Here is a 12,142-nt window from a genome sequence, read left to right on the forward strand (position 1 = left end):
TTGTGTATTTATAGTCAGCAGTCACAAAAAACATAGAAAGACACGAATAGGTATTCTATCAATCCCCTGTGTTTCCTATTTTTGAGAACAATGTCTCGCTGTGCCCAGTGCCCCACAAATTGGGGCACAGTGAGACACATCCAGAAATTTTTGAAATGCTCTAAAATCCCTGTTGCCACATGCATACAAACTTCTAGAATTGAATGTGCGAATGTGCCCTTACATATACCAAACATGAGCTTCTTTTGATAGTTCAATGGCTAAGTTATGGAATTGGCCAAACGGATTTTTCTGTCTCACAGTGACCCACCCACGGTTCTAGGGTGAAATCTACAGCATGAAACAGCTAATTGAAATATCTTTCACACGACTTAGTGCGACCATGCAGGGAGATGCTACTGACAGATTGTTACTGGGCATTGATATCAATAATGGTTGATATTTGTACAAGTCCACATCCACATTGAAATTTATGTTACACTTTAAGTAAACGAATACGATAATCTTGAACCACATGAATTCAGTCCCATACATCAATTTGTGGTGTTATACGTGAAAATGATAACACATGTACTCTGTACTGCTGTCGTGTCCGGACAACTCCCACCCGGACAATTCCCACCCGGACAGTTCCCACCCAACTGAAGCTTTATTTTCGTCAGAATTAGGGTTAGTTGTAGGGTTAGGGGTTATGGTTAGTGTCAATGAGTTATAGGTTTAGGGTCAGAGTTAGCGTTAGGGTTAGTGGGTTAGGGTTAGGGTCTAAAGTTAGGGTTCGCTATGGGTGGTAATTGTCCGGGTGGGAATTGTCCGGGTGGGAGTTGACCTAGCACCGTACTGCTGTAGTCATTCAGAACAATTGCAAGTGTCTTTGCTTCTGTGCAAATATGCTCAAAAATTCATCCAGGTTCAAGGCCTCTGTTCTCTTTTTCTCGAATGCAAGCATGACCAAGTTACTTTTCCGGCTTGTGAGCATTGAGCGACGTGTAGGTTTATCAATCCTGCCCTCTGTAGAGAAAGTACTCTCACAGAGAGCAGCTGCTACTTCCAAACGTTGAGATGTCTGCCAACATGTTGTAGGTATCTGGGAAAGCAGTTCTCTGCTCATACACTTTCTTGAGTACAGCATTAGAGTCGCTCGAGTCTGCAACAGGAAGGCTGCGATCAAGGAATTTCTTGCACACGGAAAGTTCGGCTTCAGATGGTACTGTAACACCGAGCGCTGCCAACGGGGCTAACTTTTCGTGATGAAAGAAATCTTCGGACTTTCGGCTCGCAGCGGAAGTTGCTTGATAGAGCCATGCATTGTCACTGAAGCGCCGTCTGAATTCCGACAGTGTTATGTCAACTGCTTCATACATGGTGGCTTTTAATTTGGACATTTGTTGAGAAGATGCGCTAGCACTCCTGTTACCGATAGCTTCCGTGATTATGTAATCATCCAGACGACCATTGGGTAATCTAGCACGCTTTGGGCGGGATGTCTCGGGTCCAGTAATCTCATCACTTTCCGCCTCCATTAGCTTATGAGCACTTGCCACAAATGTTGTGAAATGCTCATCTGACCGTAGATCGCCCAGCTCTCCAGTCGTAGCACTCACCAGGTTCAATGCCTCGATCAGGTCTGTTTCACGTGCCTGCAGCATTCTGTTGATCGGCGACATTACTTCCAGTAGTTCTTTTAGGAACACCATAAGAAACCGGAACTTGAAATCCGAGATCGTCTGTCGAAGGCCTGTAGCAGTGGCAATGGTCTCCCCATCAAACATTGATGTATTTAGCTTGATGGCAGTAAGTGCTTCCATTATCTTGGTGAAGTTATCAGCGATGGCCTTGGTTGCTTGGAGGTGCCCGGACCAACGTGTCTCGAGAACACGCTTGATGTGTGTGCCACTGTACAAGGCTGCTACTTTCGGCTTTCTGAAGAAATTATACAGCATCTCTACTTGGTCAAAATATATGCCAATGTCTTGTATGAATGACACCAGGCTGATGACTATCAAGTGGATTCTGTGATCGTAGCAGTGCACGTATGGCACTTGTCTGCCAATTTTTTCCTGTATGCGCCTCTGAACCCCACTTTTGTCTCCACTCATAACACTCGCCCCATCGTAGCACTGGGTAATCACATTATCCAATGGGATACCTGCATATTCCAAAGTGCTGCAAATCACTTCCGTCAATGCTTCTGCATCTAGCTCTGTGGTATGGGGCATTCTTACCAAAGATTCCATGCATTTTCCTTCCTTAACAAAGCGTACGCCTACCGAGATGTTTTCAACATTGTTCTTATCACGCGCACCATCCGCTAGAAGTGTATATCGTTTCGTGGATGTGCTATTCACATCTTTAGCAACATCTTTCATGACCATATCTGCTAGTGTGTCTATTATTTCATTTTGGATTTCCGGTGATCGATAGGTTGCATTACTCGGCATGACTTTTGCAATATCAGCAAGTTTCTGGTCCTTTCTTAAGGTAAACTGGAAAAGTTTCTCAAACAAGCCCCTTTCATTATGGGTAGTGATATCATAGTCTCCTCTGAGTGGAAGTTCATTCACAGCAATGAACTGTATGATTTCCGCAATTGACCGGACATAGTACCGACGTTTCTCAAGAACATCTGCGTTCACCAATGTGGAAATAGAGCAGCCTTTCTCAACCCGCAGTTCCTTCTCTCTCCAGGACACCATAGCTGTGATGTGAGGAGCTGATAAGTTGTGCTTTTCCAGCCCCTTCCGTTTGTCACCCAATGCAGTCTTCCATGCTTTGTAACCAATCACACTCCATTCTTTGCTCACTCCTGGGGGCGAGAAGACTCTACAGCAATAACAAAATGCAGCATTTTTCTCTACAGAATACTCCAGCCAATCATATTTGTCGTACCACTCGGGGTGGAATCTACGGTTGTTTGCATCACTTGGAAATGGAACGTTTGTGGGACGCCTGATAGTCTCCCTGGTAGAACTGCCTGGTTGATCCTGGGCCTGGACTGCTGCCCTTGGCTCACTTGGTTCGGTTTCCAGTCCGGGTGTGCGTTGTTTTCTTACAAACCACTTGTCCAAGTTGGCGGGCCGACTGTTGGCCATTGTGCAGTATGTTGTCTGTGCAAGGAAATTGAGGGAACATGAATAAAGACCATAGATCTGTGATAATTTAAGCGTTTCGTCCCAAAATTCAAAATGGCCGCCAATTTGACCTCGGATGACCTCAAAATTAGTGCCATCTTTTTCTGCATCTAATGTTACCTCCATATACCAATTTTCATTCAAATCGGACAAAAATTGGCGCAAATTATGCAAATTAGCTGCCCCCAGGGGTGCGACCATGTGCAAATTCGAACTCATCCGAGATTTTACTTAGGCGAACACATCTGCAAAGTTTGAAGTCGATCGGTTAATGTCTCGGAGCGTGAGAGCGCTAAGGCGAAAAGCGTCCGGCGGCGGCGGATCCGGCGGAGACGAAGGCAAAACCATTATATCCCGATGTGGGGATACAAGGGACTGAATGTGCATGTTCCTCTCACAAAGCTACAGTGCACAGTACTATAGTGAAATAATGTCGTGGAACTGGACCCTGTACAAATCCAATACGTAATATGTCATGTGTGGGAAAACCACGACTTCAACTCGTCTGTAAAATTGCCCCCCGTAAGTTAGACGCATGTGGATCGGTGGTTTCACGATCAGAAAGGAACAATTGTTACAATTCTGATAACTATTTTCGGACTGTGTGACACGGCCCTAATACACAAGAGTACAAAAACTCGAAAAGAATTAACGTAAGGCCCCCATGGGCCCAGGCAGGCTAGCCTAACAGTTAGGCTAGTGAAAAACGATTGACCGACCTGTAAACATAAAAATAGCCGCACTAACAACATGTTTGTACAAGCACAAGAATAGATGTGAAACTTGTCGTCATAATAAACATGATTGTGCCGTGTACTCACATTCTGGTTGGAAGGGGGAGCACCGGAGCAGTCAACAGTGTGAGTTAGTTTATATCACATGATATGGGGTATGTATGGAAGCTTATGGCCTGTTACTGGTATTGGATTGTTTTCAGATAAACAGAATATATATGTAATTATGCAAGGCTGGTACATTTCACAAATAGAGTATGACATTTTATTTTTATGGCTTGAAATTGTCTTGGGGGGGGGCCAAAATATGTCGAGGGGGGGCGGCGCCCCCTTTCGCCCCCCCTTGACTACGGGCCTGGTTACAAGTGGTCGACAACATCAACACAGAACAGAAGGGCAACAAGCAATGCCGAGTGGATCTAGGAATGAGTATGAATGACTCACAGGTAGGCAAATTAACCCTTTCATTTTGTCCCTACAGGAAGACGAGCGTAAAGGCCCGGATGCCATCTCTCCATACGCATACCGACCCTGGCACACTGAACACAGACAAGACAATACACAGATACACAGTGGTCAGTACCATCCCAACTACTCAACAGAGATGCAGACAGACCGGCAAATCCCACGAGGTTACAGACAACAGATTGATACCGGTGTACCTTACAAGACCGAAGAAGAGAGTAGGAATACAGCCCAGCTTCCAGGGAAGGCGAATGTCACACCACCACAGTATGATGGAAGTACAAGCTGGGACGACTACGCAGTACAGTTCGAGTTGATAGCAGAATTGAATAACTGGCCAGAGTCAGCAAAGGCATTGTATTTGGCAGCAAGTCTGAAGGGACAAGCAAGGGCGATCCTGAGTGACCTGGACAGTAGTCGGAGAAGAAGTTACAGAGCACTCACAGAAGCTTTAGGCAGACGATTTAGTCCGGCGAATCAAACACAGTTGTTTAGAGCTATGTTGAAGAAGAGACAGAGGCATCCAGCTGAAAGTCTTACAGAGCTCGCCCAGGATATTAATCGCCTTGCATTAAAAGCCTACCCGGATGCACCGTACGAGATGGTGGAGACTTGCAAAGGAATACTTCGTAGACTCACTGGGAGACACAGAGACCAGATGGAGAGTATACCAGTCCAGACCCGTGAACTTATCCGATGCAGTAACCGTTGCAGTTGAACTAGAGGCATTCCACCTGGCAGAAGTAAAGAAGGGTAACCTCAAGAGACCTACAGCAAGAGCCGTTTTACAAACAGAAAAGCAGGAAGACAAAGTAGAGAGACAGATGCAACTACTTGGGGAGAATCTCGCAAAGACAATGGAGCACTACATGTCGAAGATACACGGAGAACTGGCAAGCGGAAATTACAGGAAACAGACATTTGCGAGTGGGCAAGATCGCAACATGTCCTGGCGAGACCGAGACAGACCACCACTCAAATGTTGGGGTTGTGGAAAGTTTGGCCACATAAAGAGAAATTGTCGGGAACCATACCAAGAAGACACCACAGGAAAGTTATATCAGGGAAACGAGAAGGATCCGGACTTGAGGGTCGAAGGCCGGCAGTAAACTCTAGGCCCGCAGGAGTGAGGGTCAGGACAGGATGGGTGCAAGATAGAGATTCTGGGATATTTGTTGATGGCATTATGCAGGGTACTGCAGTTACCTTTTTAGTCGATACAGGTGCCAACATAACAATAATAAAGCCCAGCGTATACAGATCTATCCCTGAATTCTGTCGTCCCCACTTAAGACCTGTTGGCAGTGAGATGGTGTTAGCAGATGGACTGAGCTATTTGCCGTTCGAAGGATGTGCCACTGTCCAGATAGAGCTTGCAGGACATAGGGTAGAACACACAGTTTGGGTGGCTGAGATTGGAGCGGATGCACGCCTGGGTTTGGAGTTCATGAGAAGCCACAACTATCACTTGGATGTGATTAACGGTATTTTGTCTTGGGGAGGACCAAGAAAGAGCAGTGAGGTGAAGAAGGTGACGGAGACTCATGTTTGCCATGTTTTGGTAGATGAAACCGTAGTAGTTGCCCCTGGATGTGAAGCAATGGTGCTAGGAAGAATCTCTGAGGGACCTCGGCACTGGGAAGCTGCTCTGGTAGAGCCAACAGAAAAGTTTGTCGAAAAACATGGTTTGTTGGTGGCTAAAGGTCTGGTTGATCCAAGGGAAAGCAAGATTCCGTTGAGAGTGTTCAACCCAACGTCTGATGTGAAGAGAGTGTATGGCGGTAAATGTATAGCTTCATTAGAAAAGACGGCGAATCTAGATGTTTCGTCCCATGAAATAGCGCGTCAGAAACAGAAGGTATCGGCGGTGTCGACAAAACGTTGTGAGCAAGGGGAAGTCCCTCAACATGTTACAGGACTGTTGGAGGCGGAAGACGGACATATGAATGATGAGCAACGAGCTTTACTGAAAGAACTAGTTACAGACTATGCTGATGTGTTTGCGAGATCATCTGCTGACTTGGGATATACCACAGTCGCCCAGCACAAGATCGACACAGACAACGCAAGGCCAGTCAAGCAACCAGCCAGACGAGTCCCAGTACAACAGAGGGAAGTGGAGAGAGAACTCCTGCAACAAATGCTAGATGCGGGAGTTGTTGAACAATCATCAAGTCCGTGGGCGTCACCTATAGTTCTGGTGAAGAAGAAAAATGGTTCGACAAGATTCTGTGTAGATTATAGAAGATTAAACACATTGACAGTCAAGGACAGCTACCCCATTCCCAGAATTGCAGATTCACTGGATGCGATGGCAGGTTCCCGTTGGTTTAGCACATTAGATCTAGCCAGTGGCTATTGGCAAGTTGGTATGGCAGCAGAAGACAGACAAAAGACGGCGTTCATAACCGGAAATGGCTTGTATCAATTCCGTGTTATGCCATTTGGACTGTGCAACGCGCCCGCCACATTCGAAAGACTAATGGACCGTGTGCTATCTGGACTCCAAACTATAGTTTACCTTGACGATGTCATCGTATATGGTGCCACATTTTCCGAAGCTATGGACCGACTAAAGACCATTTTCAACCGATTTAGAGACGCAGGACTAAAACTAAGTCCAGGCAAGTGTCAGCTGTTCAAGCAGAGTGTAACGTACTTAGGTCACATTGTCTCTAAGGATGGTGTAGGTACAGATCCAGAAAATGTGAAGGCTGTCAAAGAATGGCCGAGACCACAGAACCTATCAGAGGTTAGGAGCTTTGTAGGCCTGTGTGGCTACTAACGTATATTTATACGAGGCTTTGCTCAAATTGCACTACCGTTGTTCAAGCTGACTGAAAAGAAACAGAATTTTGATGGGAACCATGACTGCAAGACAGCTTTTTCCGGACTCAAGACAGCGTTGACAACAGCTCCAGTACTTTCCTACCCAATGAGCAGCGGGCAAGATTTCATATTAGACACAGATGCAAGTGACTTTGCAACCGGTTCTGTTTTATCACAGATCCAAGACGGAAACGAAAAGCCCATAGCATATTTCAGCAAGACCATGAGTAAGCAAGAGAGACGTTATTGTATCACAATAAAAGAACTACTGGCCGTCGTACAGTCAGTTAAACACTTCCACCATTATCTCTACGGCACCAGGTTCCTGATCAGAACAGACCATGCGGCACTCAAATGGCTGATGAGTTTCAAGCACCCAGAAGGACAAACAGCAAGATGGTTGGAGATACTTGGCACTTACACCTTTGAGATCTCCCATCATCCTGGACGCTTCCATGGTAATGCAGACGGTCTCTCCCGACGACCTTGTTCGGATGATTGCCAACATTGTACGAGAACAGAAACCGGTGATATTGATCGAGACGTACCAATGGAGTTCAAGACCCACAAGTGGAAACGGGAAGAAAAGACAGATCAAGGTGATGGCTGCGACAGAAGTAACGGGACCGTGGACGGGGAAACCAAGGAAACAAAACAAGTCGCTGCAGTTTCTTCAAGTACAGAACCACCCCGGCCTTGGCTACAGAAATGGACCAATCAAGAACTGAAAGCTGAACAACTTAAAGATGTAGAACTACGAAAGATGCTAACTTGGAAAGAAAACAAACACTGTAAACATTAGTTAGTCACGAATGGCAAAAATCTAGTCACAGTGACTACAGTTAGCTAGTCATTACCAATTCGTTAGTTGCAGACCAATTTGCATGGTCGTTCGACTAACATAAATTAGTCACATAAATTTGTACGAACTTTGTTGACACTCACTATGCATGTCAAGTATGTAAGCGTGACGAGAATATTCTAGTCTTCTGTTTGTTTACTTTCTATAACCTTCAGCTTTGACCAATGACGTCATTATTTTTATCCAATCATCGTACCGTAGAATACCGTGTGCTCAGCTGATCAGAGATCAAAAATTCAGACGACGGCCGGCGATTACATGTATACTGTATGCACGTACGGGGTACGTCGTACGTCGTACATTGCGGCCATTGCCTAACTGCACATAGAACAGGGCCATCAACAAAATAAGAAGATTCTTAATCATTTAACAAATTGTCAGAAGCAGTTTCAAAATGTCGTCAGTTAGGTAAGTTCAATCACAACTGAAATTGTAATAAATAATGATTGACACAATTGACATATTGTTCAAGGAAGGTTTGAATATCCGCGATATGTTTGGCTGGAAAGTATGGGTAAAATTATAACGTTAGGCCTTAGTAAGCAAAACTGTTGCTAACGCTAGGACGAAGCTAGGCTAGGAGTTTAGTCTACCTAGTACTATAGTTACTATGTTATGAGCGCCTGTGGTGTAGGCTAGCATACGTCAAGTTTCTAGACACTTCGTCGACCACCAACCCGGTCTGCATTTCGTGCACTCTACTGAAGATCTTCGGCGTGGTACTTACCTTCTGCTGTTGTAGGCTAAAGTACATGGTACTCATATTTTAGGTTATTTTTGCTAAAGTTGGAAGTACCTGGTGTTTAACTAAGGACAAAACTCAGTTTCAATGCATGAAATACCCATAATGTTGTTAGCTTAGGCCTAGGCCTCAGGTTCATAGTGGCGCTATGTCAGTATCCTACTTCCTAGACCAAGTCTACACCAGCTGTAGCACAATGTTGTAGGGTTCTGTATCCTAAGTGGAGTGGCTGCTGAGTGGTAATACCCTTGACAGAGAATGTTTTGAGTCTTATTTAGCAAATAATCCACAAAGGTATGCATTTTCTGCTCCTGCATATGTGTATCAAGGAGTTTTGAGCCTACTCAGCCTATCATTAATTTTCTGTTGTTTGTCAATTTTCAGAGAAAATTGATGTGCCAAGTCCTCAGCATTCACAGCTATATACTTTGAAGGTTGTGGTATCAATGGACTCAACTGGTTAGATGAGGTAACAACAAATTCCAAACAACTCTGACAGCAGAAATAGATATCCTGATACTTCCATGGGAGATCTACTGTAGTAGCTATAGGAACCAGTGCTTACCACCCATGGAGAATAAGGTAATTTGACGTTGTTCTTTGACAAGCAACAAATTTGAACGTTTTATCACAAATTATGCCCCCTATCTACCTCTTGTCCCCTATACCTGTCTTAAATACATTTTAACAACCTATGCATCAACCTTTAAATGGACTTGATATGCTATTGAGGTGAACTGTGTATTTAGATAGCATTTTAGTAAGCTTTCCTTTAGACTACTGTACATACTGTTACAGTTAGGCAGTGGTTTACAAATCCCAATGATACAGTTTTGGAAAAGAAAACCTTCAATTCTATTCGCTTATTCTAAGTAACTTAACAGTTGCACTGGAGTGACAGGCAATATCAGTTTAATATGTTCCAAACAGTTCAGCTAAACAAAAGTAGTTTTCATCACATTTCAGAGCCAGAGACGAAAAAGCCCTCCCCGCTGACCCTTCTCTGGATGATGTTTCTGCAGGTATGGCAAGCCAGACCAAGTGGACTGTGATCCGGATACCAATAAACCTGCAAGAATCATAAATGCACCCAACTTGGTAAAGCTTATCAAAATTGGTGATTGGAAATGTTGTTGCAGATGTAGACCTGGTTACTGCTTACACAGTATTGCTCATATGTGTATTTACACACTGCACAGTGCATACTGAAATCTCTGAAAAGACATTTTTATGGACCAAAAATGATAATTGCATTGAAATATGTTGTGGTTTAAATTGTGACGACTATAAAAAAGTATCATTTTGTTATGAAAAAAAAATCATCTCTCACTTAAGGTGACATACTCCTATTAGAGTCTATATCCATCCCTTCGATTGTTCTCCTTCAGGAAAAGTGCCAAATGATGTTCGATATATCGGGCAAGTCTTTAACATGGACTTCAGTGTACTTGGAAAAAATTAAAATCATTAAATGAGGTTAGTGTGATTAAATGTGGGGACCTCATTTAAAATGTACCCCAAGAAATTGACCTAAAAGGCAAGTTTCTACCATTCAAGACATGCTTATAGTTTGTGATAAAGTACTTCTAGAATTGTTTTAACTACTTTGTTTTCTGTTCCACCCTAATGTTGCGTCAAGGATAATAACATATTCAACTTACATGTTCTGCATTAATATTGTACCATCACATCCATGGTCAGAAACTCAGAATAATATCACTTCCAAGTTCCTAATTCGAGATGATGATTATAAGGATATTTTCTGGCCCTTTTTAACAGCTAAGGTCATATAGAGCTACTCAAAGCCTTTTTATACCATTTGATTTGACATGGGGTATTATTTTTATAAATAAATTTATAAATATTATTATTATTTTGTGTATATTAAATATATGTTATGTATATTTATATTTAAATATTAATCAAGATAATTTATTTGGCTAAACTTCTATTTTTGAGCTGTGTACTCTCATTTTTTCCCTTTTTCTGTCTGTCCACATCTCTTCCATGCTGCTATTTTGATGAAACTGATGGAGCCCATAATGATGCATGGTCAGTGGACAATGAGGGTCTTTAAGAAATTGTAGGTATATGTCATCAGGGGGTCTAATTGTTTGAAAACTGTTGAACACTGCCAACTTAATGGCTTAGGAGCATTTCAAAGTAATCCCATAAGTATTCTCAAGATGTTTTGTCAGAAAAGATTTTGACAATTTTGTAAAAATAAGTTTTCCCAATTGTCCCATAAATATTTATTTTAGTTTTAAATGTTCTTTAACCTTTAGTGTTTGTTACTGTTCTTTATGAGATGACTTTTAAATGGAATGGTTATTTGTCACATTTTGCATTAATACTGAATGTTAATAAAAATTACCATGAAACTTACAATGTGTGTCACTATCTCATTTCTTAACTAATTAGTACTTAATCTTAAACTAGTCTTGTGACCTAAATAAGTAGTCACAGTTGCAATGACTAATATTTTTGGTCACTGGACTAAGCTTTGGTCGATAGAGGCATCGTAGTAGGACTAATTTTAATTAGTCAGAAAACTCGATTTAATAAGTCACAAAACTAATGTTATATAGTCAAATGACTAGAAGAAACTGGTCGATAGAGGCATCGTTGTGACTAATTTTTTTTAGTCATATTGACTAACTATTGTTTACAGTGAAGTTGATCGTCCTTCGTGGGAAGAAGTGTCAGCTGAAGGGAAAGAACTGAAAGCATATTGGGCTCAATGGGACAGATTGGAAGTTCGACAAGGTCTTCTATGTAGAAGATGGGAGAACCACGCAGGGGATTGCATCACGTGGCAGTTCATAGTCCCCAGAAGTCTACAAGAAGAAGTTATACAGTTACTTCATGACAACCCAACTTAAGGACACCTCGGAGTAAGAAGGACCATGTATAGAGTTCAGGAAAGATATTATTGGAATACCTGGAGACGAAAGGTAGAAAGATGGTGTAAGATGTGTAAGGTATGTTGTTCAAGAAAAGGCCCGGCGAAAGGGAAAGCAAAATTACAGACCTACCGGGTTGGAATCCCGATGGAAAGAATAGCGATTGATATCTTGGGACCGTTACCACTGACAGACAGAAACAACAAATACACCATGGTGGTTGCCGACTACTTCACCAAGTGGGTAGAAGCTTTCCCGTTGAAAGACCAAAGTGCGGAAACGGTTGCTGACACCCTGGTGACAGACTTTGTGAGTCGTTTTGCCGTTCCGAAGCAAATTCATACTGATCAAGGGAGGAACTTCGAGTCCAACCTCTTTAAAGAACTATGTCAACTGCTAGGAGTGGACAAGACTAGAACAACACCGTACCACCCGCAGAGTGACGGCATGGTAGAACGATTCAACCGTACCTTGGAAGA

The 12,142-nt window shown here is 43.0% G+C and overlaps 1 protein-coding gene across 1 annotated transcript; it reads right to left on the reverse strand.

Annotated features, from left to right (window-relative positions):
• Nucleotides 1-1,025: 1,025 nt before the first annotated feature.
• LOC139977306 (zinc finger MYM-type protein 1-like) lies at nt 1,026-3,089 on the reverse strand. The gene has a single exon (XM_071986592.1). It carries the CDS (start codon nt 3,087-3,089, stop codon nt 1,026-1,028), a length of 2,064 nt encoding a protein of 687 aa, XP_071842693.1.
• Nucleotides 3,090-12,142: the final 9,053 nt, after the last annotated feature.

The sequence above is a fragment of the Apostichopus japonicus genome, chromosome 12 (assembly GCF_037975245.1).
Source record: "Apostichopus japonicus isolate 1M-3 chromosome 12, ASM3797524v1, whole genome shotgun sequence".
Taxonomy (NCBI): domain Eukaryota; kingdom Metazoa; phylum Echinodermata; class Holothuroidea; order Aspidochirotida; family Stichopodidae; genus Apostichopus; species Apostichopus japonicus.

Coding starts and splice junctions, on each gene's coding strand:
- LOC139977306 (XM_071986592.1), bottom strand. CDS start 3,089: ATGGCCAACAGTCGGCCCGCCAACTTGGACAAGTGGTTTGTAAGAAAA.